This window comes from Pristiophorus japonicus, chromosome 1 (genome assembly GCF_044704955.1).
Source record: "Pristiophorus japonicus isolate sPriJap1 chromosome 1, sPriJap1.hap1, whole genome shotgun sequence".
NCBI classification, from domain to species: domain Eukaryota; kingdom Metazoa; phylum Chordata; class Chondrichthyes; family Pristiophoridae; genus Pristiophorus; species Pristiophorus japonicus.
The window spans coordinates 94,014,657-94,042,600 of NC_091977.1; the positions used below are offsets into that span (position 1 = coordinate 94,014,657).

At 43.3% G+C, this 27,944-nt stretch overlaps 1 protein-coding gene across 4 annotated transcripts in view; it reads left to right on the forward strand.

The window, feature by feature from the left end:
• Positions 1-27,944, forward strand: part of auh (AU RNA binding protein/enoyl-CoA hydratase) — a 414,205-nt gene that overhangs the window by 15,178 nt on the left and 371,083 nt on the right. For all 4 annotated transcript variants that reach the window (XM_070881749.1, XM_070881740.1, XM_070881730.1 and 1 more), the window contains exons 2-3: positions 8,727-8,794; positions 10,232-10,319. In XM_070881749.1, coding sequence (XP_070737850.1) covers positions 8,727-8,794; positions 10,232-10,319 — 156 coding nt within the window. The remainder of the gene's footprint in view (positions 1-8,726; positions 8,795-10,231; positions 10,320-27,944) is intronic.

A 27,944-nucleotide genomic window follows, 5' to 3' on the forward strand; every position in this document is an offset into this window, starting at 1 on the left:
GGAAAGTGGGATTCGGCTGAGCTCTTTTTCGACTGGCACAGACACGATGGGCCGAATGGCCTCCTTCTGTGCCATAAATTTCTATGATTCTATGAAGAACCTCAAAGTGGTGAAAGGGCTTGGAGGAGCCATAGAATGGATGCACCCTAGTTCTGAGCCCTTTGAGAAAACCGGAGTTATTGTGCGGGAGCAGAATGTTGAATAATTGCATACTGGTTTGCTATTTATTGTTTTTCTGCCCTTTCATAGAAACATAGAAAATAGGTGCAGGAGTAGGCCATTCGGCCCTTCGAGCCTGCACCACCATTCAATAGGATCATGGCTGATCATTCCCTCAGTACCCCTTTCCTACTTTCTCTCCATACCTCTTGATCCCTTTAACTGTAAGAGTCATATCTAACTCCCTCTTGAATATATCCAATGAACTGGCATCAACAACTCTCTCTGGTAGGGAATTCCACAGGTTAACAACGCTCTGAGTGAAGAAGTTTCTCCTCATCTCAGTCCTAAATGGCCTACCCCTTATCCTAAGACTGAGCCCCCTGGTTCCGGATCTCCCCATCATCGGGAACATTCTTCCCGGATCTAACCTGTCCAGTCCTGTCAGAATCTTGTAAGTTTCTATGAGATCCCCTCTCATCCTTCTTAAACTCCAGTGTATAAAGGCCCAGTTGATCAAGTCTCTCCTCATATGTCAGTCCCGCCATCCCGGGAATCAGTCTGGTGAACCTTCGCTGCACTCCCTCAATAGCAAGAATGTCCTTCCTCAGATTAGGAGACCAAAACTGAACACAATATTCCAGGTGAGGCCTCACCAAGGTACTCTACAACTGCAGTAAGACCTTCCTGCTCCTATACTCAAATCCCCGATCTATGACGGCCAACATACCATTTTCCGCCTTCACCGCCTGCTGTACCTGCATGCCAACTTTCAATGACTGATGAACCATGACACCCAGGTCTCGTTGCACCACCCTCTTTTCTAATCTGCTGCCATTCAGATAAATATTCAGCCTTTGTGTTTTTGCCCTCAAAGTGGATAACATTTATCCACATTATACTGCATCTGCCATGCATTTGCCCACTCATCTAACCTGTCCAAGTCACCCTGCAACCTTTTAGCGTCCTCCTCACAGCTCACACCGCCACCCAGTTTAGTGTCATCTGCAAACTTGGAGATATTACACTCAATTCCTTCATCTAAATCATTAATGTATATTGTAAATAGCTGGGGTCCAAGCACTGAGCCCTGCGGCACTCCACTCGTCACTGCCTGCCATTCTGAAAAGGACCTGTTTATCCCGACTCTTTGCTTCCTGTCTGCCAACCAGTTCTTTATCCACGTCAATACATTACCCCCAATACCATGTGCTTTGATTTTGCACACCAATTTTTTGCGTGAGACCTTGTCAGAAGCCTTTTGAAAGTCCAAATACACCACATCCACTGGTTCTCCCTTGTCCACTCTACTAGTTACATCCTCAAAAAAATTCCAGAAGATTTGTCAAGCATGATTTCCCTTTCATAAATCCATGCTGACTTGGACCGATCCTGTCATTGCTTTCCAAATGCGCTGCTATTTCATCTTTAATAATTGATTCCAACATTTTCTCCACTACTGATGTCAGGCTAACCGGTCTATAATTACCTGTTCTCTCTCCCTCCTTTTTTAAACAGTGGTGTTACATTAGCTACCCTCCAGTCCATAGGAACTGATCCAGAGTCGATAGACTGTTGTAAAATGATCACCAATGCATGCACTATTTCTAGGGTCACTTGCTTAAGTACTCTGGGATGCAGACTATCAGGCCCCAGGGATTTATCGGCCTTCAATCCCATCAATTTCCTTAACACAATTTCCAGCTTTATAAGGATATCCTCCAGTTCCTCCTTCTCACTCGACCCCCGGTCCCCTGGTATTTCTGGAAGGTTATTTGTATCTTCCTTCGTGAAAACAGAACCAAAGTATTTGTTTAACTGGTCCGCCATTTCTTTGTTCCCCATTATAAATTCACCCGAATCTGACTGCAAAGGACCTACGTTTATTTTCACTAATCTTTTTCTTTTCACATATCTCTAGAAGCTTTTGCAGTCAGTTTTTATGTTCCCAGCAAGCTTCCTCTCATGCTCTATTTTCCCCTCCTAATTAAACCCTTTGTCCTCCTCTGCTGTATTACAAAATTCTCCCAGTCCTCAGGTTTGCTGCTTTTTCTGGCCAATTTATATGCCTCTTCCTTGGATTTAACACTATCCTTAATTTCCCTTGTTAACCACGGTTGAGCCAACTTCCCAGTTTTATTTTTACTCCAGACAGCGATGTACATTTGTTGAAGTTCATCCATGTGATCTTTAAATGTTTGCCATTGCCTATCCACCGTCAACCCTTTAAGTGTCACTCGCCAGTCTATTCTAGCCAATTCACGTCTCATACCATCGAAATTACCTTTCCCCAAGTTCAGGACCCTATCTCTGAATTAACTGTGTCATTCTCCAGCTCAATAAAGAATTCTACCATATTATGGTCACTCTTCCCCAAGGGGCCTCGCACAACAAGATTGTTAATTAGTCCTTTCTCATTACATGTCACCCAGTCTTGGATGGTCAGCTCTCTAGTTGGTTCCTCGACATTTTGGTCTAGAAATTCATCCCTAATGCACTCCATGAAATCCTCCTCCACCGCATTGCTACCAGTTTGGTTAGCCCAGTCAATATGTAGATTAAAGTCGCCCATGATAACTGCTGTACCTTTATTGCACGCATCCCTAATTTCTTGTTTGATGCTGTCCCCATTCTCATTACTACTGTTTGGTGGTCTATACACGAGTCCCACTAGCGTTTTCTGCCCTTTGGTATTCCGTAGCTCCACCCATACAGATTCCACGTCATCCAAGCTAATGTCCTTCCTTACTATTGCATTAATTTCCTCTTAAACCAGCAACGCCACCCCACCTCCTTTTCCTTTCTGTCTATCCTTCCTAAATGTTGAATACCCCTGGATGTTGAGTTCCCAGCCTTGGTCACCCTGGAGCCATGTCTCCGTGATGCCAATTACATCATTTCCGTTAACTGCTATCTGCGCAGTTAATTCGTCCACCTTATTCTGCATACTCCTCACATTGAGGCACAGAGCCTTCAGGCTTGTCTTTTTAACACCCCTTGCCCCTTTAGGATTTTGCTGTAATGTGGCCCTTTTTGCTTTTTGCCTTTAGTTGCTCTGCCCTCCACTTTTACTTTTCTTCTTTCTATCTTTTGCTTGTGCCCCCATTCTACTTCCCTTTGTCTCCCTGCATAGGTTCCCATTCCCCGCCATATTTGTTTAACCCCTCCCCAACGGTACTAGCAAACACTCCCCCTAGGACATTGGTTCCAGTCCTGCCCAGGTGCAGACCGTCCAGTTTGTACTGGTCCCACCTCCCCCAGAACCAGTTCCAATGTCCCAGGAATTTGAATCCCTCCCTTCTGCACCACTCCTCAAGCCACGTATTCATCTGAGCTATCCTGCGATTCCTATTCTGACTAGCACGTGGCACTGATAGCAACCCTGAGATTACTACTTTTGAGGTCCTACTTTTTAATTTAGCTCCTAGCGCCCTAATTCGTCTCATAGGACCTCACCCTGTTTTTTTTACCGATATCGTTGGCACCACGACAACTGGCTGTTCACCCTCCCTCTTCAAAATGTCCTGCACCCGCTCCGAGACATCCTTGACCCTTACACCAGAGAGGCAACATACCATCCTGGAGTCTCAGTTGCGGCCGCAGAAACGTCTATCTGTTCCCCTTACAATAGAATCCACTACCACTATTGTTCTCCCACTCTTTTTCCTGCCCTCCTGTGCAGCAGAGCCACCCAAGTACAACAGCCCCCTCGGTCGGAAAATCTAAGGATTGTGCCTTGAAGCTGGGTTGGATTTTTCCTCGGTGAGGACTTTCTGTGCACTTGATGCTGATTTAGGGTGCAAGGATCCTGCTAGTTGCTGGATCTTGTGCAACAATGGTGCTGATCAGAAATTGGTTATTGAGGATACTGGAATAGTGTATTTGAAAATGTTATTACCCTGTACTGTGTTTAAATAGATTTAAAAAAATCTAGCCCAGCATTTGTGGTGTATAAATGTCAAGATGTTTGACCAGACCTTTTGTGTATTCTAATTAAAACATGGGAGAGTATTAAAATACGTTTGATTATTTTTTTTCCAACTTCCTTAAGAAAGTAATTCACATATCAGAGGTGCTAATTAGAAACAATAATGTGTGTGTCTGCTTCTACTCGAACAATGGAAATAATGCATTACAAAGTATTATTTATCAATACCTGTTGGATTGATTTGATGTTTGTATCCTAGTTGCTACAAGAGGCCAATCATTTTCATCCCAGTATGCTATTTTCAGCAGAGATTATGTACATTTCGGCTAGAAGTAAACCAACCAAAATGCGTGGCTACTTTTTCTTGTGAATCAATCGATATTGCTAGGGATTCTAGTATCATCTAGTCTGTTTTTCCTTTGTTATGATACTGCCAATATCAACATAAATTTGTAAACTATTGGCAGCTTCCTCGGGTCCAAATTGTGACCCCTGCTGTTTAAAACATAAAAATCAAAAAAGATAACATCACAACCATTGTTTCACCTCATTAACTTTCACATTTAAGACCTTTTCTCAAAGTAATGTTTTGCAAAATAATGTGTACATTTTGTCCACTTAAAATTCATATCTTGAGAACCGTTGTATAAAATTACATCTGTCACCTTTCAAAATGTAATAACTATCATTTCAGTTTAATTTTGTCAACAGTAATATTATTTAACCATGTTATGATCAATTTAATAATTAGTAGACCAGATAAAAATGATGAGCACGTGACTTACTGAGAAGTAAACAATAGAGTGACATCAGGACTGTCTAACCTATCAACCTTGGGGTAAATAGTTTGAGTCGTGCTGATGTCATGAGCTGACGAATTCCTAGTAAACCACTGGTCACGATTCATTCATTTGTTTTATACAAAAATACTAGTGTCGTTGAGATATTTCAGCTGTGGTTTCTCGGGAAAATAGACCACATTGTATGTATAAGATGCTCAGTACAGCATTAAATTATAATTACCATGTTAAGATGATCAAAACAAAGTTTTTAATTTAATTGAAACATCTTTAAAGCATGATTAATATTACAAATTCTTCAGTACCCACAGTCTTTCGGAGTCGATTGTACTGTTGACAGTTCATATTTTTTTCTTGTGATCTGAATAATTAACGTTGTGAAGTGTAATAGATCCATGTTGTGTTTAACGCTCAGAGTGCAAACCGGCAAGGATTGTGAGTGCAAAGTTCACACTTCTGTGGCTGCAGGTGCAATAGTAATATATAATCATAGAATCTTACATCATAGAATGAGGCCATTTGGCCCATCATGCCTGTGCTAGTTCTTTGAAAAAGCAGTCCAATTTAGTCCCGCACCCCAGCTTGTTCCCCATAACCCTGCAAATTAGTCCTCTTCAGGTACATGTCCAATTCCCTTTTGAAAGTTACTTTGGAATCTGATTTTGCCACCCTTTCAGGTAGTGTGTTCCAAATCTTAATATTGTTCTTTGTGAAAAAATACCTCTTTTGGATTCCCCTTAACCTTCTCTGCTCTGAGGAGAACAATCCTAGTTTCTCCAATCTCTCCATATATCTGAAGTCCCTCATCCATGGTAAACCAACACTCTGTACCCTCTCCAAGGCCTTGACATCCTTCCTAAAGTGTGGTGCCCAGAATTGTACACAATGGGCCGAAAATTGCGGCCTCTCCGGGTGCGTACAATGTGCGCACGCACCCGCAGAGGCCTCGCAAATGCTGGTTCTCGCCGCATGATGTACATGCGCCGAGAACCAGCTTTTGCAATCTGTCAAAATGACAGATCGCACGCATCCCTGCGAGAAGGACATCCGCAGGGCAGAGATTGGGCTATTTACCCAACTCTTGCCCAGCGAATGTCCTTCAAACTCTTATGCCGGGTAAAAGCAGGCGTATAGCCTACTTTTGCCAGCGTAAGAATTTTAAAACATAGAAACATTAAATTTAATCACTAATTTTTACATTTAAAAACCCTGTCCATTTAAGGTAAGTTTATTTTTAACCCTATTACAACACACTAACTTTTTTCAAAAAAATAATTTTTTTCTAAAACATTTAATTACTTTCAATTTCAATTCATTTTAAATACGTGAGGTGTTTTTTTTACATTTATTGTGCTGTGTTTCTTATTTTGGGGGTTATTCTCATTGATAGTAATGGGAGTTCCCATTATTATCAATGAGAATACTAGATGTTCATTGGTGGTCCACACACACGTGATCCCACGATACACATACGTACCTGGAAGTCATGTTCCCATACGCTGAACTGCGAAACTAGGCCTCCGACCGCAATCCTGCGTTCCTTTGGGATCACCAGGTATTTTCGTTTAAAAAATTCCGGTTGGAGGCATCCGCCTGAAGGAAGCCTCTGGCCGCAATCTTTCCCCCAATACTGCAGCTGCCTAGCTAGTGATTTATAAAGGTTTACCATGACTTGTTTTATATTCAATGCTCCTATTTACAAACTAAGTATCCCATACACTTTCTTAGCCATCTTATCAACTTGCCTTGCCACCTGCAAGGACTTGTGAATATTTACAGGTCTTTCTACTTTTGCAGCCCCCTCAAAATAGTAACATTTCGATTAAACTGCTTCTCCAAGTTGTTCCTCCCAAAGTGCATAATTTCACACTTGTCCGCATTAAATTGTGTCTGGCCATTTCATTAGTCTGTCTACGTCCTCCTGAAGTTTGCTGCTATCCTCCTCACTATTTACTATATTGCCAAATTTTGTATCCTCCGCAAGCTTTGAAATTATACTCCCTATACCCAAGTCCAGGTCATTTATATCTAACAGGAAAATCAATGATCCTAATACCGACTTCTGGAAGGGTACTGCATACTTCTCTCCAGTCAGAAAAACATCCATTGATCACTACTCTCTGCCTCTATCACCTTGACAATTACGTACCCAAATTACCTCAGTCCTTTTAAAACCAAATGCTTCCACTTTACAAACAAGTTTGTTATGTGGTGCTTCAGCCAAGTTTGCTGACGATACAAAGATGGGAGGAAAAGCAATGTGTGAGGAAGACACAAAAAAATCTGCAAAAGGACATAGATAGGCTAAGAGAGTGGGCAAACATTTGGCAGATGGAGTATAATGTTGGAAAGTGTGAGGTCATGTACTTTTGCAGAAAACATCAAAGAGCAAGTTATTATTTAAATGGAGAAAGATAGCAAAGTGCTGCAATACAGCGGGACCTGGGGGTACTTGTGCACGAAATACAAAAGGTTAGTATGCAGGTACAGCAAGTGATCAGGAAGGCCAATTGAATCTTGGCCTTTATTGCAAAGGGGATGGAGTATAAAAGCAGGGAAGTCTTGCTACAGTTGTACAGGGTATTGGTGAGACCACACCTGGAATACTGCGTGCAGTTTTGATTTCCATATTTACGAAAGGATATACTTGTTTTGGAGGCAGTTCAGAGAAGGTTCACTTGGTTGATTCCAGAGATGAGGGGGTTGACTTATGAGGAAAGGTTGAGTAGGTTGGGCCTCTACTCATTGCAGTTCAGAAGAATGAGAGGTGATCTTATCGAAACATATAAGATTATGAGGGGGCTTGACAAGGTGGATGCAGAGAGAATGTTTCCACTGATGGGGGAGACTAGAACTAGAGGGCATAATCTTAGAATAAGGGGCTGCCCATTTAAAACTGAGATGAGGAGAAATTTCTTCTCTGAGGGTTGTCGATCTGTGGAATTCGCTGCCTCAGAGAGCTGTGGAAGCTGGGACTTTGAATAAATTTAAGACAGAAATAGACAGTTTCTTAAATGGGAATAAGGGGTTATGGAGAGCGGGCAGGGAAGTGGACTTGAGTCCATGATCGGATTAGCCATGATCGTATTAAACGGTGGAGCAGGCTTGAGGGGTCGTATGGCCTACTCCTGCTCCTATTTCTTATGTTCATCAAATCCTTTTGAAATTCTAAATGTACAACATCTACTGCTCTATGATCATCAACCCTCTGTTACTTCATCAAAGAACTCAACCAGGTTAGTCAGACACAATTTGCCTTTAACAAATCTATGTTGGCTGTCCCTTGTTAACCCATGCTTCTCCAAGTGAGTTAATTTGTCCTTCCCTTCACAATAGTCTCTTACAGTTTTCTCACCACTGACGTTAGACGGAATGGCCTGTAGTTACCAGGTTTATCCCTCCCCTTTTTTGAACAGGGATGTAACATTTGTAATCCTCCAATCCTCTGGCACCACTCTCATGTCCGAGCTCCTGTTATCTCCACCCCAGCTTTCCTCAGCAACCTAGGATGCAGCTCATCTGGACTGGATGACTTGTTAACTTTGAGTGATTTAGCGCCTCCTTTCCATCCATTTTCATCCTATCCAATCCAATGTCTCTACTTCCCCCTTCCTCTATTGCAGCATTAACCTCATCCTCTTCTTTTGTGAGGACAGATTCAAAGTACTCACTCAGTACCTCAGTCATACCCTCTCCTGCCACAAGATGATTTTCTTTTTTGACCCTAATTGGCTTCACTATTCCTTAGGATTTATTCTAATTTATTATTTTTGTTTAGAAGTTCTACAAATTTAATTAGAAATCTGTTGACAGATAATTTCCACTCTTTATTTTAACAGGAATTGTTGTATTTGGAATAAATAGACCACAGTCCAAAAATGCAATCAGCAAAAACCTTGTGGAAATGGTAAGCACAATCATTTTTATAAATCTATAGTTTATAGTAGATGCACGATTGTACAAGTAGAGACACAGTATGCAAATAGAGGCACGATTTATAAAAATTCATTTGAAAACAGTTTAATGCCAGAGGACTAGAAGACAGCTAATGTTATTCCTATATTTGAAAAGGGAGATAGAACAAGTCCAGTGAACTATAGACCAGTTAGCTTAACGTTAGTGGTCGGAAGGATGATGACATTTTTACTCAAAGGTCTTCGATAAGGTACTGCACAGTAGACGCATGACTAAGGTTAGAGCATATGGAGTCGGGACAAGTAGCAGAGTGGATATTCCGCTAGCGACAAAACAGAACACAGAGAGTAGGGGTGAAAGGCAGTTACAGAGACTGGTAGAAGGTGGAAAATATTGTTCCACAGAGATCGGTGCTGGGACTACTGCTGTTCACCATTTTCTTAAACGATTTGGATTTGGGAATTGGTAGTACAATTTCAAAATTTGCAAATGACTCCAAATTGGAGGGTATAGTTAATACTGAGGAAGACTGCGACAAAATACAAGACAACGTTAATAAACTTGCTAAATGGGTGTGTAAATGGTAAATTAATTTCAGTATAGATAAGTGTTAGGTGGTGCATTTTGGTAGGAGGAATAAGGAGACCAGATACTCCTTGGAAAATAAGAATCTAAATGGAGTAGAGGAGCAAAGAGATATAGGGGTACACATTCAAAATTATTAAAAGTAGCAATGCAAGTTGCAAGGCCATTAAAAATGCAAACAAAGCACTGGGGCTCATTTCTAGAGGAATAGAATTGAAAAACAGTGAAGTTCTATTAAAGTTGTATAGAATCTTGCTTAAACCACACTTCAAGTACAGTGCACAGTTCTGATCCCCATATTACAAAAGGATATAGAGGCACTGGAGAAGGTGCAAAAAAGATTTACAAGGTTGATTACGGAACTGAGAGTTGATATTATCAGGAAAGACTGAACAGGCTGAGACTTTTTTTTTTCTACAAAAGGTAAGACTGAGGGTGACGTAATAGAGGTCTTTAAAATTGTGAAGGGGTTTGATAGGGTAGACTTAGAGAAGATGTTTCCACTTGTTTGGAGTGTCCAAATACAAGACAATCGCTATTAAATCCAATAAGGAATTCAGGAGAAATTTCTTTACCCAGGGAGTGATTGGAATGTGGAATTTACTACCACATGGAGTAGTTGAGGTGAATAGCATAGATGCCTTTAAGGGGAAGCTAGATAAGTTCATGAGGAAGAAAGGAATAGAAGGTTATGCAGATAGGGTGGGAGGATGCTCATGTGGAGCATAAACGCTGGCACAGACAAGTTAGGCAGAGTGCCTTATTACGATGCGATAAATTCTATTCTTTTGACATTATCAGTAGGAATCTTTTAACTTGTATTTTAATATTTTATTTTGTTTAGATGACGGCAGCTATAGAAGAAGTAAAATGTGATAAAAATGTTCGAGCAGTTATACTGCGCAGTGAGGTACCAGGAATATTTTGTGCAGGTTTGTGATCAGCATTAATTTTCAAATAAGTTAGAACAAAATACCTCCAGGGTAGAACTAATCTTTGTTCTGATCAATAAGTAATTCAAATTTAGTCTTTTTGAAATAAAAAAAAAAATGCTTGTCTAGCTGAAATAGCCATGTAGTTTTATTCAGCAATACTAGAATGTGCCACTTGCTCCATAAGTAAGAGACCATAAACATAATTTCTATATTGTAATATTTAATTTAATTTTAAAGTGTGATTTTAAAAAAAATGCAAATATTCGTGATGATGCTTTCAGAATCAGTTCTGTTATTGGTGGCTCTTTGTTCTTGTGATGTTAAGGTGTGGAGAGTCACTCAGATTTACTGAAAGGTACGCAGCAGAACTCTGATTATTAGGTGGCTTTTTATCAATGAACTATTACCAATTCTTAAACAACTGAAAACAAAGCCTGGTTCTTTTTGTTTCTTGGAAATTACATCAGCCACAAGTAAACTGGCTGTTGAGAAGGAGAGCAAAATTAAAAGCCTAACTTGCTAGTAAATGTTCAAAAATCCTAAACAAAATGTCACACATATACACAGATAGTAGTAACTTGGCAAGGTGTTGGCAGTGATTGTTTTTTTTTCTGGGACATCAAGTTGAATTTGCTGAGTATTGACGACCTAGAAGCAAAATAACATTTTAAAATATCTTCATTATCTCCTGTTAGCCAAATTGATAATCCCCCAATGCTGTAAAAGATAATCTGGAACAGCTAGTTGGAAAGAAAATTATTTCCAGTAAAAAGAAAAATGCATGCATTAAATCATATGAAAATTCATGTGGGAAGCAGTGCATAAGCAATAATATAATTTGGTATGAATGGATGATGGAACCAGCAGGAACATGCCAAATTGAGCAAGTAAGAGAGGAAAGGAAAAGTAACAGAATGAGAAAAATAGATGTAATAAGACTAAACCTGTATGGCATAAGGAAGGAAGCATGTAACCTTAGATGAACAAATATATTGGTAAGGGATAGAATAGTAAGCAGCAATGTTTTTTCCGGCCATGTGGTCCGTTCAAAATACCGCGCATGCACAGTTTTTCTATTGAAATGTCAGCAAGCCAGCTGCATGCAGCTTACAGGGACCATTGGTTAACAGAGAGTTGGTTCTTATTGTGTATCACAACATGTACATGGTAGAGAATGTTCATAGTTCTTTCACTTAGCATTGTGGTGCCTTGTTAAATATCAGCAAGGCTGAATAAAAGTGAAATTGTAATAGAAACATAGAAAATAGGTGCAGGAGTAGGCCATTCGGCCCTTCGAGCCTGCACCACCATTCAATAAGATCATGGATGATCATTCCTTCAGTACCCCTTTCCTGCTTTCTCTCCATACCCCTTGATCCCTTTAGCCGTAAGGGCCATATCTAACTCCCTCTTGAATATATCCAATGAACTGGCATCAACAACTCTCTGCGGCAGGGAATTCCACAGGTTAACAACTCTCTGAGTGAAGAAGTTTCTCCTCATCTCAGTCCTAATTGGCCTACCCCTTAGCCTAAGACTGTGTCCCCTGGTTCTGGACTTCCCCAACATCGGGAACATTCTTCCCACATCTAATCTGTCCAGTCCCGTCAGAATCTTATGTTTCTATGAGATCCCCTCTTGTCCTTCTAAACTCCAGTGTATAAAGGCCCAGTTGATCCAGTCTCTCCTCAGATGTCAGTCCAGCCATCCCTGGAATCAGTCTGGTGAACCTTTGCTGCACTCCCTCAATCGCAAGAACGTCCTTCCTCAGATTAGGAGACCAAAACTGAACACAGTATTGCAGGTGGGGCCTCACCAAGGCCCTGCACCACTGCAGTAAGACTTCCCTGCTCCTATACTCAAATCCCCTTGCTATGAAGGCCAACATACCATTTGCCTTCTTCATCTGCATGCCAACTTTCAATGACTGATGAACCATGACACCCAGGTCTCGCTGCACCTCCCCATTTCCTAATCTGCCGCCATTCAGATAATATTCTGTCTTCGTGTTTTTGCCCCCAAAGTGGAAAACCTCACATTTATCCACATTATACTGCATCTGCCATGTATTTGCCCACTCGCCTAACCTGTCCAAGTCACCCTGCAGCCTCTTAGCATCCTCCTCACAGCTCACACCGCCACCCAGTTTAGTGTCATCCGCAAACTTGGAGATATTACACTCAATTCCATCATCTAAATCATTAATATATATTGTAAAGAGCTGGGGTCTCAGCACTGAGCCCTGTGGCACTCTTCTAGTCACTGCCTGCCATTCTGAAAAGGACCCGTTAATCCCGACTCTCTGCTTCCTGTCTGCCAACCAGTTCTCTATCCACGTCAGTACATTACCCCCAATACCATGTGCTTTGATTTTGCACACCAATCTCTTGTAAGGGACCTTGTCAAAAGCCTTTTGAAAGTCCAAATACACCACATCCACTGGTTCTCCCTTGTCCACTCTACTAGTTACATCCTCAAAAAATTCCAGAAGATTTGTCAAGCATGATTTCCCTTTCATAAAACCATGCTGACTTGGACCAATCCAATCACTGCGTTCCAAATGTGCTGCTATTTCATCCTTAATGATTGATTCCAACATTTTCTCCACTACTGATGTCAGGCTAACCGGTCTATAATTACCTGTTTTCTCTCTCCCTCCTTTTTTAAAAAGTGGTGTTACATTAGCAACCCTCCAGTCCATAGGAACTGATCCAGAGTTGATAGACTGTTGGAAAATGACCACTAATGCATCCACTATTTCTATGGCTACTTTCTTAAGTACTCTGGGATGCAGACTATCAGGCTCTGGGGATTTATCGGCCTTCAATCCCGTCAATTTCCCTAACACAATTTCCCGTCTAATAAGGATATCCTTCAGTTCCTCCTTCTCACTAGAACTTCGGTCCCCTAGTACATCCGGAAGGTTATTTGTGTCTTCCTTTGCGAAGACAGAACTGAAGTACTTATTCAATTGGTCTGCCATTTCTTTGTTCCCCATTATAAATTCACCCGAATCTGACTGTAAGGGACCTACGTTTGTCTTCACTAATCTTTTTCTCTTCACATATCTATAGAAGCTTTTGCAGTCAGTTTTTATGTTTCCGGCAAGCTTCCTCTCGTACTCTATTTTCCCCCTCTTAATTAAACCCTTTGTCCTCCTCTGCTGAATTCTAAATTTCTCCCAGTCCTCCAGTTTGCTGCTTTTTCTGGCTAATTTGTATGCCTCTTCCTTGGATTTAACACTATCCTTAATTTCCCTTGTTAACCATGGTTGAGCCACCTTCCCCGTTTTATTTTTACTCCAGACAGGGATGTACAATTGTTGAAGTTTGTCCATATGATCTTTAAAGGTTTTCCATTGCCTATCCACCGTCAAGCCTTTAAGTTTAATTTTTCAGTCTATTCTAGTAATGGTATGAGAGTAACTGCAGTTGCTGAATAAAAATGTAATTTATTTTGGCTTGTCTATATAAGGCTTAGAAATGAATTCATTTCAACAGATTTATGCAAAATGTGAAGAACAGTGGTATGTTTGGGGCGACCCTCTTATCGCCCCTCCAAATGCATGACTAAGAAATTGAAGAGAATGGTATTGAATAGAATATGCATGTGTGAGGGTACAACCCACTGCCTGAAAGTGCGGTAGAGGCAGAAACCCTCACCACATTTAAAAAGTACTTGGATGTGCACTGAAGTGCCATAACCTACAGGGCTATGGACCAAGAACTGGAAAGTGGGATTAGGCTGGATAGCTCTTGGTGGGCCGGCGTGGACGCAATGTGCCGGAATGGCCTCCTTCCGTGCTGTAAATTTCTATGATTCTATTATGCCTCTTGAATTTATTTCTGAAATGATTTAGAGGCTCTGAAATTAGTGTCTGTGACAGCATACTTTCAGAGTTTGCCGTCATAATCCCGTTGAAATGCCCCGCAAACTCTGAATTTGTGGCCTGTCAACGTATGTGTTGACAGGCCATCTGCGAGGGGTTCAAAAAAGCAATCTTTGGCACAGAGTTGGGCTATTTGCCCAGGGACAGGGCAGCGATTGCCCACATAAGTTTTATGGTTGATGCAAGCAAGCATAGGGCCTGCTTGCATCAGCGTAAGGGGATATCTAAGCCTTAAATTAAAACATTTACATATTCAACATTATGTGCATACACTTTATTAAATGAGTTTATGCAAATAATTGGCATGGATTACAGTTTTAATGATGTGTGAAATTATCAAAAACATTTTTTTGGTTGAGTTTGGTGGATGGAATGAAGGTAATTATGATTAAAATTTTATTAATTGTATAATTTTTACATTTCTGAATTCCATTGCATATCATTAGGGAATTCCCTTTGTAAATGATTGCAATGGAATTCTCCTTTGTCAATGGAGGACCAGACCCAAGAGATCCCAGGTATGCTTCCGAACTGCTTGCTTCCCTCGGATCCATGGGCCATTACACTGCCCTCCGCCTCGAGGCCTGAGACCGCAATTCTTTGCAGCCTGGGCACCAGCAGGTAATTTTGAAAATGTTTTGTGGGTCAAAGGTGTACTCTGGAGAGATGCCTCCAACCACAGTTTCTAGGCCACAGTTTATTAGGGAAAAAGTGTTCTTAAGTAGTGGAACTTCCACTGAGAGCTTGCCAAGATATTTTTACATGAATTGGGATTTCTGTGCATTGTAAATAAAAATAGCCATTTAGTCATTTATTTAGTAATTTAATTTGATTAATTAAAAATTGCAAAACACTGAAAAGAAATAGAGTACTTTCAGTCAAAGTAAACTGCAACACCAACCTTGATCGGCTAGTATGTAAATACACTAGTGAGCTATATAAATGAGAAAGGTCTTGGATTTGATCCTCTAGTCTAAGTTGAATTACAGATCTTAGATAGGACTCTGATGGAGGAATTGACCTCTGTGCTCCTCAGCTATGGAGGGAGAAAAAAAAACATCTTGAGCTTTGATTATTGATTGCTGTTCAGTGAGCCATGTGGATAGTATCTTGAGAACTTATTGCTTAGATTGCTGATCACTGAGGGATACCTATTATTCCCTGTTTAGCTCGTGATAACTTATATCTCCAAATTTGCAGATAAAATTTGTGTTAAGCTCGTGATATCTCCAAATTTGCGGATGACACTAAGTTGGATGGCAGTGTGAGCTGCGAGGAGGATGCTATGAGGCTGCAGAGTGACTTGGATAGGTTAGGTGAGTGGGCAAATGCATGGCAGATGAAGTATAATGTGGATAAATGTGAGGTTATCCACTTTGGTGGTAAAAACAGAGAGACAGACTATTATCTGAATGGTGACAGATTAGGAAAAGGGGAGGTGCAACGAGACCTGGGTGTCATGGTACATCAGTCATTGAAGGTTGGCATGCAGGTACAGCAGGCGGTTAAGAAAGCAAATGGCATGTTGGCCTTCATAGCGAGGGGATTTGAGTACAGGGGCAGGGAGGTGTTACTACAGTTGTACAGGGCCTTGGTGAGGCCACACCTGGAGTATTGTGTACAGTTTTGGTCTCCTAACTTGATGAAGGACATTCTTGCTATTGAGGGAGTGCAGCGAAGGTTCACCAGACTGATTCCCGGGATGGCGGGACTGACCTATCAAGAAAGACTGGATCAACTGGGCTTGTATTCACTGGAGTTCAGAAGAATGAGAGGGGATCTCATAGAAACGTTTAAAATTCTGACGGGTTTCGACAGTTAGATGCAGGAAGAATGTTCCCAATGTTGGGGAAGTCCAGAACCAGGGGTCACAGTCTAAGGATAAGGGGTAAGCCATTTAAGATCAAGATGAGGAGACACTTCTTCACCCAGAGAGTGGTGAACCTGTTGTTGAGGCCAATTCACTAAATATATTCAAAAAGGAGTTAGATGTAGTCCTCACTACTAGGGGGATCAAGGGGTATGGCGAGAAAGCAGGAATGGGGTACTGAAGTTGCACGTTCAGCCATGAACTCATTGAATGTTCAGCCATGAACTCATTGAATGGCGGTGCAGGCTCGAAGTGCCAAATGGCCTACTCCTGCACCTAATTTCTTTGTTTCTATGTAGCTTTAAGAATCTGCATACATAAAGGTTGTTTTGCAGATGTCCTGTATAAATGGATAAGTAACAATAATACGTGTTTTTTTATGTTCTATTCATAACACTGACAGTAGTAAACATTGTGGATTTCAGATCCTGGCTGTGTGTACAGCAGCTTGTTTAATAATTGTTACTGTCCTGGAAGTAAGAAAAGTAAGTTTTAAAAAGGCAAACAATACAATGTAGAGAGGTGAAATCATATTTGTGGTAAGCGCATTGGGGGTAATGTATTGACGTGGATAGAGAACTGGTTGTCAGACAGGAAGCAAAGAATGGAAATAAACAGGTCCCTTTCAGAATGGCAGGCAGTGACTTGTGGGGTAGAAACATAGAAACAAGGGGCCCAAGTTTCCACATGATTCGTGCCTGATTTTTAGGAGCAACTGGTGGAGAGCGGACTATTTTAGAAATCACAATCCTCCACATTTTTTTTTCTGCAGTTCTACTCAGGTAGAACAGTTCTAGTTTAGAACAGAATTTTTTCTTCAAAAGGGGGCGTGTCGGGCCACTGACGCCTGATTTGAAAGTTTCCACAGTGAAAATGTACTCCAAACTAAAGTAGAATGGAGCCAGTGAAGATTTTTGTAGAACTGAAAAAACCTGTTCTACACATTAAAAAATCAGGCGCAGGTTACAAATTAGGCGTCCAGAACGAGGTGGGGGGGAAGGGAACTCATTAAATTCGACAATAAATCCTTATTTATACTTCTACAAATATTATACAAATAAATCCAACCTGAATAAACATTTATAAGCCAAGAAAAGATTAAATAAACCATCTTCCTACCTGTGTGACAGTGCTTCAGCCAGGGAGAATTCTGCAGCCGTCCGTGTCGCTGAGCGGGAGGGAGGGAGGGAGGGAGGGAGCCGAACCGAACCGAACCAGTGCGGGTGTCGGGTCTGGTCGGTGGGGGTGGGGAGCGGGGGTCGGGTCGGCGGAGGGGGGCAGCGGGGAGCGGGTGTCGGGTCGGGTCGGCGAGGGGGGGAGCGGGTGTCGGGTCTGGTCGGCGGGGGTCGGGTCGGCGGAGGGGGGCAGCGGGGAGCGGGTGTCGGGTCGAGTCGGCGAGGGGGGGAGCGGGTGTCGGGTCGGCGGGGGGGGAGGGGGAGCGGGTGTCGGGTCAGGTCGGCGGGGGGGGGGACGGTTGTCGGGGGCTGGGAGCAGGGGCTGGCCGTGGGAGGAGCCCCAGTGAGGCCATTCAGCCAGGGCTAGGGGCTGCGTGCTTCCGGCCCCTCCCACACAGTTCGGCGCCTGGAGCTACTGCACTTGCGTGCCGACTGTAGCGCGCATGTGCAGAGGTCCCGGCACTGTTTTCAGCGCCGGGACCTGGCTCCGCCCCCCCACAGCTCGTGCTGGCTGCGCCGAGGGCCAGAGGACCTGTAAGTAGATGGAGAATACCGACGATTTTTTTAGGCGCGAAAAACGGGCGCCCAGCTCGGAGGGGTGCCCGTTTTTTTTCTTGTGGAAACTTGGGCCCATAGAAACATAGAAAATAGGTGCAGGAGTAGGCCATTCGGCCCTTCTAGCCTGCACCGCCATTCAATGAGTTCATGGCTGAACATGCAACTTCAGTACCCCATTCCTGCTTTCTCGCCAAACCCCTTGATCCCCCTAGTAGTAAGGACTTCATCTAACTCCTTTTTGAATATATTTAGTGAATTGGCCTCAACAACTTTCTGTGGTAGAGAATTCCACAGGTTCACCACTCTCTGGGTGAAGAAATTCCTCCGCATCTCGGTCCTAAATGGCTTACCCCTTATCCTTAGACTGTGTCCCCTGGTTCTGGACTTCCCCAACATTGGGAACATTCTTCCTGCATCTAACCTGTCTAACCCCGTCAGAATTTTAAACGTTTCTATGAGGTCCCCTCTCATTCTTCTGAACTCCAGTGAATACAAGCCCAGTTGATCCAGTCTTTCTTGATAGGTCAGTCCTGCCATCCCGGGAATCAGTCTGGTGAATCTTCGCTACACACCCTCAATAGCAAGAATGTCCTTCCTCAGGTTAGGAGACCAAAACTGTACACAATACTCCAGGTGTGGCCTCACCAAGGCCCTGTACAACTGTAGTAACACCTCCCTGCCCCTGTACTCGAATCCCCTTGCTATGAAGGCCAACATGCCATTTGCTTTCTTAACCGCCTGCTGTACCTGCATGCCAACCTTCAATGACTGATGTACCATGACACCCAGGTCTCTTTGCACCTCCCCTTTTCCTAATCTGTCACCATTCAGATAATACTCTGTCTCTCTGTTTTTACCACCAAAGTGGATAACCTCACATTTATCCACATTATACTTCATCTGCCACGCATTTGCCCACTCACCTAACCTATCCAAGTCGCTCTGCAGCCTCATAGCATCTTCCTCGCAGCTCACATTGCCACCCAACTTGGTGTCATCCGCAAATTTGGAGATACTACATTTAATCCCCTCGTCTAAATCATTAATGTACAGTGTAAACAGCTGGGGCCCCAGCACAGAACCTTGCGGTACCCCACTAGTCACTGCCTGCCATTCTGAAAAGTCCCCATTTACTCCTACTCTTTGCTTCCTGTCTGACAACCAGTTCTCAATCCATGTCAGCACACTACCCCCAATCCCATGTGCTTTAACTTTGCACATTAATCTCTTGTGTGGGACCTTGTCGAAAGCCTTCTGAAAGTCCAAATATACCACATCAACTGGTTCTCCCTTGTCCACTCTACTGGAAACATCCTCAAAAAATTCCAGAAGATTTGTCAAGCATGATTTCCCTTTCACAAATCCATGCTGACTTGGACCTATCATGTCACCTCTTTCCAAATGCAGTGCTATGACATCCTTAATAATTGATTCCATCATTTTACCCACTACCGATGTCAGGCTGACCGGTCCATAATTCCCTGTTATCTCTCTCCCTCCTTTTTTAAAAAGTGGGGTTACATTGGCTACCCTCCACTCCATAGGAACTGATCCAGAGTCAATGGAATGTTGGAAAATGACTGTCAATGCATCCACTATTTCCAAGGCCACCTCCTTAAGTACTCTGGGATGCAGTCCATCAGGCCCTGGGGATTTATCGGCCTTCAATCCCATCAATTTCCCCAACACAATTTCCCGATTAATAAGGATTTCCCTCAGTTCCTCCTCCTTACGAGACCCTCCGACCCCTTTTATATCCGGAAGGTTGTTTGTGTCCTCCTTAGTGAATACTGAACCAAAGTACTTGTTCAATTGGTCCGCCATTTCTTTGTTCCCCGTCATGACTTCCCCTGATTCTGACTGCAGTGGACTTTCGTTTGTCTTTACTAACCTTTTTCTCTTTACATATCTATAGAAACTTTTGCAATCCGTCTTAATGTTCCCTGCAAGCTTCTTCTCGTACTCCATTTTCCCTGCCCTAATCAAACCCTTTGTCCTCCTCTGCTGAGTACCGCAAGGTTCAGTGCTGGGACCCCAGCTATTTACAATATATATTAATGGTTTAGACGAAGGAATTGAATGTAATATCTCCAAGTTTGCAGATGACACTAAGCTGGCTGGCAGTGTGAGCTGTGAGGAGGATGCTTAGAGACTGCTGAGTGACTTGGACAGGTTCGGTGAATGGGTAAATGCATGGCAGATGCAGTATAATGTGGATAAGTGTGAGGTTATCCACTTTGATGACAAAAACAGGAAGGCAGATTATTATCTGAATGCTGACAGATTAGTAAAAGGGGAGGTGCAATGAGACCTGGGTGTCATGGTACATCAGTCATTGAAAGTAGGCATGCAGGTGCAGCAGGCAATTAAGAAAGCAAATAGCATGTTGGCCTTCATAGCGAGAGGATGAGAGTATAGGAGCAGGGAGGTCTTGCTGTAGTTGTACAAGGTCTTGGTGAGACCACACCTTGAGTATTGTGTGCAGTTTTGTTCTCCTAATCTGAGGAAGGACATTCTTGCTATTAAGGGAGTGCAGCGAAGATTCACCAGATTGATTCCCGGGATGGCAGGACTGACATATGAAAAAAGATTGGATCGACGAGGCTTATATTCACTGGAATTTAGAAGAATGAGAGGGGATCTCATAGAAGCATATAAAATTCTGACAGGATTGGACAGGTTAGATGCAGGAAGAATGTTCCCAATGTTGGGGAAGTCCAGAACCAGGGGTCACAGTCTTAAGGATAAGGGGTAAGCCATATAGGACCGAGACGAGGAGAAACATCTTCACCCAGAGAATTGTGAACTTATGGAATTCTCTACCACAGAAAGTTATTGAGTCCAGTTCATTGGATATATTCAAAAGGGAGTTAGATGTGGCCCTTACAGCGAAAGGAATTAGCGGGTATGGAGAGAAGGCAGGAGTTGGGTACTGAAGTTGCATGATCAGCCATGATCATATTGAATGGTGGTGCAGGCTCGAAGGGCCGAATGGTCTGCTCCTGCACCTATTTTCTATGATTCTATGTATGCTGTAGTGAGTGCGTAAAGAAATGCTTCTCATGATTGTAGTGGACTGGATCTTCTACTGAAAGATACCTATTAATTTCGTAACTATTACATTTGTAATTTCTTAACTATATTGTTGTTAAGTAGTTAGGCTTCAACATTCTCAGTGTTTCCTATTGATCTTTTTGCTGGAAACAAGAAAGCTGAAAGCAGTAGGGATCTGAAAAGCATTGGAACTTTGGCACTATGATTTCTCTAAGTGTTTGAGAATTGAGCTGTGTTTCTAGTTGAAATATTACGAGCAATTTATTTTTGTACTTCCTTATCTTCCAGTAACTGGTAGACTTTCAGTCTGAAGGGAGCATTGTATTGCAAAGAGTAGTGGGCACAGTGTAAAGTAATTAAATTCAGGATGTTGGGACTCGCCCTTTGACTTGATGTTTTATGCTTCCTTGAACGCAGTTGAAAATTATATTGCATCTTGTAACTCCCCTATTACTACTTATATATCTGTCTAATATTTCCATGCACCATTGCTTAATTGAGTTTCTATGCTACCTGATGTCAGTAGACATTGTCTTTGTGAAGGTGTTGCATCTGAGGAAGGGAGTGTTTGAAGACCAGGACCTCAAACCCGGCACCAAGCCCATGGTCTACAGAGCAGTAGTGATACCCGCCCTCCTTTATGCTTCAGAGACATGGGGGCTGAAATTCATCAATTCATTGCCCGCCGCCGTCGACTGCTGCCCACTGCCACCGACATTGCTCTTGCAGATCTGCCCAGTGCCACTTTCGAGGTGGCCTGGAGCGGACGGGAGGGGAGAGCCGCCAGGAGCTGCCCGCTGATGTCAGCGGACGGCCGAGTGACGCAACTGACCTCCCGCCCGCTGAGCTCCCATATTGATGCGGTTGGACTGCTGGCTGGAGGCTGGTCTGTTCCCGACGGTAAGTATGAAGAACCTGAAAAAAAGGTTAGTGAACATTTAAAAAAAAAACATTTTCACAATGACTTACCTGGATGGAGTCCCCTGAACGTCTTCCGATAGTTTTTAAAATTTTGTGCTGATAATTTTTTTTCCAGATCTACGACCCTCCGTGGACCCGATTCCATACTCGACGGCAAGCGCCTCTGCCACTGAGAATGAGACCTCCCGCCCGCTGCCACCCAAATTGGTGATGTCTGTCATCCATTTGCTGCCCGGTGACCTTTGAGGGACCTCGGCGATGAATATACCGTCCAAAATACTATCCGGTACCTTGGCAGCACTTTGGGCGGCACTTGGTGGGGGCGAAGGCCTTGATGAAAATCGGCCCCAAGGATTATGTACAGCAGGCACTTCAAAGCACTGGAGAAGTACCACCAGCGCTGCCTCCGCAAAATCCTGCAAATCCATTGGCAGGATAGGCGCACCAACGTCAGTTTTCTCGCTCATGCCAACATCCCCATCATCGAAGCATTGACCACGCTCGATCAGCTCTGATGGACGGGTCACATCGTCCGCATGCCCAATACTAGACTCCCAAAACAAGCGCTCTACTCAGAGCTCCGACACGGCAAGCGAGTCCCAGGTGGGCCGAGGAAAAGCTTCAAGGACACCCTCAAAGCCTCCTTGAAAAAGTGCAACATCCCCACCGACATCTGGGAATCCCTGGCCCAAGACCGCTCAAAATGGAGGAAAAGCATCCGGGAAGGCGCCGAACACCTCGAGTATCTTTGCCAGGAGCAAATGGAAGCTGAGCGCAAACAGCAGAAGGTGCGCACGACAACCCAAACACCCCACCCATCCGTCCCTCCAACCACCGTCTGCCCCACCTGTGACAGAGACTGTAGATCCTGCATTGGACTCATCAGTCACCTAAGAACTCATATTGGTGTGGAAGCAAGTCATCCTCGACTCCGAGGGACTGCCTAAGAGAGAGAGAGTTGCATCTCTCCAGATAACTAGTTTGTAGCCTCTGTATCTAGAAAAAAACCACTACTAACAAAATTTACCTCGCAGCTGTTGGTGTGCTCATTGATAATGTATTGAGATGACTCAAAAATTATTGTCAAGAAAATAACAGATTTAATAAAAGAAATAACCTAGCATTTCTGGTATCATCCTTGTAAATCTTTTATATACCCTCTCCAGTGCCTCTATATCCTTTTTTATAATATGGCGACTAGAATTGTGCACAGTACTCCAAGTGTGGTCTAACCAAGGTTCTATACAAGTTTAGCATAACTTCTCTACTTTTCAATTCTGTCCCTCTAGAAATAAACCCCAGTGCCTGGTTTGCTTTTTATTGCCTGATAACTTGCGTCACTCCTTTTAGTGATTTGTATATTTATACTCTAAGATCCTTTTGCTCTTCTAGTCCATTTTGATTCTTCTTTTCCAAGTAATATGTGATCTATTTATTTTTCTTACTAAAATAGAAGTTTTTAGTGGATTTTGAAATGAACTGTTGTAATGTATAATAATGTATACCAAACAAGAACATGCTTAGTTCTAAATAGTTAGTTCTAAAATATACCTGTGAATATTGCAGAACATGAGAAATTGAATATTAAAAAAACTGACCATGAATGTGGTGCATGCAGTCAAACAAAGTTCTAATCTTGTACTTTTAGCCTTGTTTTATTTTTTCAGAAGTTTTAATTTGATGTGTCTTGAGACTTCATCTGTTTATTTATTTCAATGGAGAGGCACATGAAAGAAAACAGATTCATTTGGAAATAGACTGTAATTTTGTTCTGTGTGTGTAGCTACAAATATAATAACCTTTTAGGATTGAATCATAAACCCACACCTTAAAACAGTGCTATCTAAACACGTGGAGCTGAGGCTGTCAGCATGTCAGAACTAGTGCATGGGCAGCATGTTGTTGGACAATAACACGAGCCTTCAATTTAATAAAAACACTCTCACATCATTTAAAAAATGTACAAAAAACACGATCCATATTGCACAAAATAACCAAGATCATGCTGTTTCATAAGCCCATTCATCCTATCTCTTTTTCCACACATCCTATTTCTCCTTTTGCCTCCATCCTTCCCCTCTCCTGAAGACTTTTTTTGCTCTCCTTTTCTCATTCTTTCTCTACCTTCCGATTCAGTGTTTAATTTTATTCCTGTAACTGTAGAGTTAGGTAAAATAAATTCAAAACTAATTGGCAAGCAACTCTAACATACACCTCCCATAAAAGAAATTATGGCAGATTCTTATTTTTTCTAGCTTATTTCCCCCCAGAGGATTAAAACTCTGCCTTCCTTGATGCTTTCTTTGAAAGCATGTCTTTTTGTGCAGTGGTCTGTACTAGCTATTTTTTTGTTCTCAAAAAATTTGCATTAGATTGTCCCTCAACGGACTAAAGCATTCTAAAAGCAGAAACATGATTTTAATAGCATCACAGGTTGGATATCATGTAGCTTCATCAACTTTGCAAATCAAGTGAGTTGGTTCAGTCTCTTTTTATAAAGATATGTTGCATTGTGTTATGTCACCATTAATTTAAAATACAGTATTGGTTTTAAGTTATGATCTCACCAATTAATTTCTCTTCAAAAAAAACTGCCTTGATGACAGTAAATAGAAAATTTATCTTACTCTTTTTTTCTTTTGTCTGCTACGTTTAACTTTTTGATGACAGAAACCACTACATTTGTACTCAAATATTAATGTTGAAAGGCTTTAGTTATGATAACAAACTTGAGAAAAAGGGGCTGGTTTCCTTAGAATGGAGAACGTTAGGAGGAGATTTAATAGAGTTGTTCATAATTATAATGGATTTTGGTAAGGTAAATAGGGAAAGCATTTGGAATGCCTGTGAGTTTGTACCTAATGCATATAATTTTAAGATGATCGCAAGGATGAAGAAAGAGGTTGGGAGATTTTTTTTAATACGGAAGATTGTTAGGATGTGAAAAGCTCTACCAGAAACAGTAGTGGGGGCATAATCTAAATTGTCTCCCTCCCCCTCAACACTCCCTCACTTCTCTCGCTCTCCTCTTAGCCCTATCTCGATCCCCCTTTCCTTTTCTCCTACCCTCCCCTCCTACCCTCCTCTCTTCCTCCCCCCCCCACCCCCTCCACTCCCCTCTTTCCCCCTCTAAAGCGTCAAAGCTAAGGCCCAACCATTTCTCGGCTGCTGCTAGGGCCAGTTGGGAGTGAGTTTCGCCGTGGTTTTGGCAGCGGGAGTGGGCAGGCGGGAGCAGGCAGTGGCAGCAGTGGGCGCTAGGTACAGGCCTCTCGACTCGGCAAACTCCGCACATGCGCGAGACTTGTTTTTGTTTTTGTCGTTTCTTCTGGGTGATGACATCACCTTTACTGCGATTGGGGCTGATGGCACAGATGCGCATGCTCATAAAAGCTGTGCACTCATTTGCACCTGCCAGTTGGAAAGGGGTCAGTTTTGGAGAGAGATACACACTCATCATCATCCATCCATCAAGGAAAGTAATAATGAGTACAAAAAAAGCTTCCAAGAAGTCTGATGGAGCCAAGCCCAGAGCTCCCTGGTTTAATGATGACGAGCTGGAGGAGCTTATATCTGAGGTGGAGTGCCGGTATAAAGACCTCACCCGGGATGGTCGTGGCAAGCTTCCATCACCCCAATATAGACGCATTTGGAAGGAGATTGGTGAGGCCGTGTCCTCAGTGGGTAACATTGTGCAGGATGGAGACCAGAGTTTGGAATGATGGAACGATGTGGTGGCGTCAGTAAGAGTGATTAAACATTTATTGGACCACTCCCATGCAACTCCAGAAGGTTCTGTGCCAGTTGTGTCTGTGTGGGTGTGTGTATGTGCTGTATGAACAAAAGGGGCAAAGGCTGCAACGTTTCTTTCTGCATCAAGTCTGAGTGCCACAGGAGTGGATCCAGCAGATGTCATCGAGTTGAGCAGCATAGAGGAGCATGTTTTGGCATTGGCGGGTAACCACTGCTGTGCTACCTCAAAGGGTGATGCAGATCCCGTGCTAGAGCATGGTAAGCTTCTACTAAACTCCGGTCTGCATCACGCTCATGTCATGAAAGGTCATGCAATGTTAAGTCAAATGCCTTTTAACACAGTGTGTTGGCCATTAATGGTGTGCTCATGTAGCAATGGAACTCCTTGAAGTAAGAATGTGAAATGTTACAGCTCACATGTCAGCTTGACCATCCCCACCCCCCCCAGCTATACACCAAAATGTTGTCTTTTACTTGCAGATGTTAATTCGGACAGCACAGAGCAATGCACCCCATCCACCTCTGGCACACGAAGGCCGAGTGTAACACCAACATCTCCCACCCTGATGTTGTCACCAGCCCAACACACCAGCTCCTTCCTCCTCCCGCTCCCACCCAGAGTCATGAAGACCGAGAGGAGGGAGAAGTGCTAGTCTTCAAACTACTTGATGTCGAGGAGGTGAATGAGGAGGTGGATGAGGAGGACTCTAGCCTCCTGACATGTGTGCCACCTGTCCGGCCAACTTCGGTGTCGGGGTCCGACTTCTTAAGATTCAAGTCGGATGAAGCAGGAACAAGTGCTGGGAGGTGCAGAGGCCATGAGGAAAATCCACCAAGTCTCAAGCACCCAGGATTAGGATGGAGGACGGCTCGCAACGATTCAAGAAATGGTCCAGCTGTCAAGGACGAAAGTGGAACTAGATTGAGATATTCTGCTGATCATGGATGGGATAGCTGCCAGCATTGCCACCTTTGCTGAGCAGCATACTGCTAGTACGGAGCGGCACAACACCGACTCTGTTGAGGAGATGAGGCAAGCGATGGCTTCTGGCCATGTCATGCAACCTCTGAGCTCACACCATCGAGGCCGGCGATGCCAGCGCGTTCAATCACGTCCCCTACCTTCTCTCCAAGATGAACACATCAGCAGTGCTCCGGCTGCCCTCCTGCACAACGTAATGGAGCAGAGGCGATGAGGGGCAGGGGTGCGGCTCGCCGTGGTGAAGGCGGACCCATGAAGAGGACGATGGGCCTCATGGGGGGGGGGGGGGGGAAAGAGGTGGTGGTGGTGGGGAGAGGGTTGGGTGTTGGTGGTGGATATGTTCTTTACTCCTCATTAAGTTGTGGCTGTTGTTTCACATGGGTCATTGTCAATGTCACTTGACTGGTCTCGGAACAACTGTACATATGTTGGATTTAAATGTTTGCATGTTCTGTCACTTTTGCATGCTGCACTATTCAATACAGTCACTTTGTTCACTCACTCTTGGTCAGTATCTCATTTTTACATTATCTGGGGTGCGTTCTGAGAAAAAGACAAATCTCCTTCAGGTGTACTGCTGTATGAGGAATATCTTGCCCTCCACATATGATGCTTAATGGGTCCTGTCACCAGGCGATTGCGATACGACAAGTAAGGGTCACCAATACAGGATGTCTGCCATTCAATGATAGACAGTCGCAGTACTTGCAGGCACACATTAAGGCTTGCACTTTAGTCCACTTTTTCTTAGGTCCACCATCGTGGAGTCCCACCCCTGATATGACATTCCTCAGTGACCATGCAGTCGATCATATATCTTTTTCCATCTTCTATACTTGAGGTCATGCTGTTCTCACTATCACATGCTGTGACCTGCCAGAGCATTACATGTTCTCATTTTTGGCTATTTACTCTGACAGAAGCTCATAGCATCTGTGGGCTCACATTCTGTCAATAACTCTGTTCTGCCTGCAATGGTCAAAAAACTCTTGTAGGGCATCTCCATTGAGCCTTTACCCTCTTTCAGAACTTATTGCCGCTTCCTCTACCACACCTTACCTCAACGGAGTACTTTTCATTTACATGTCTGAGCTCATTCTATGTAGGTTAAAGTCGATCTTAACTAATAACTAATTCTGAGCCTCTGATAATGGTGCAGCATATGGACGATACCCGGGATGTGCAGCACTGCAGCACTCTGAGCGATTCTTCCTGCCGCCCGATTCATAGCCAGCTCAGACCAGCTTTTTGCCGGTGGTCCTTCTGGCGGGTGGGAGCACGATCTTAGAGGACCGTGCATGAGGAAAATCCCTGCTTTTGAGCCACCGGCATGGGCGGGCGGGCGGAAGTTTGCGCTGGCGGTACTTCACTGAAGAGTTTCCTGCCGGGCTAGACCTGGGTGGCAGATGGGGGTACCTGAGGA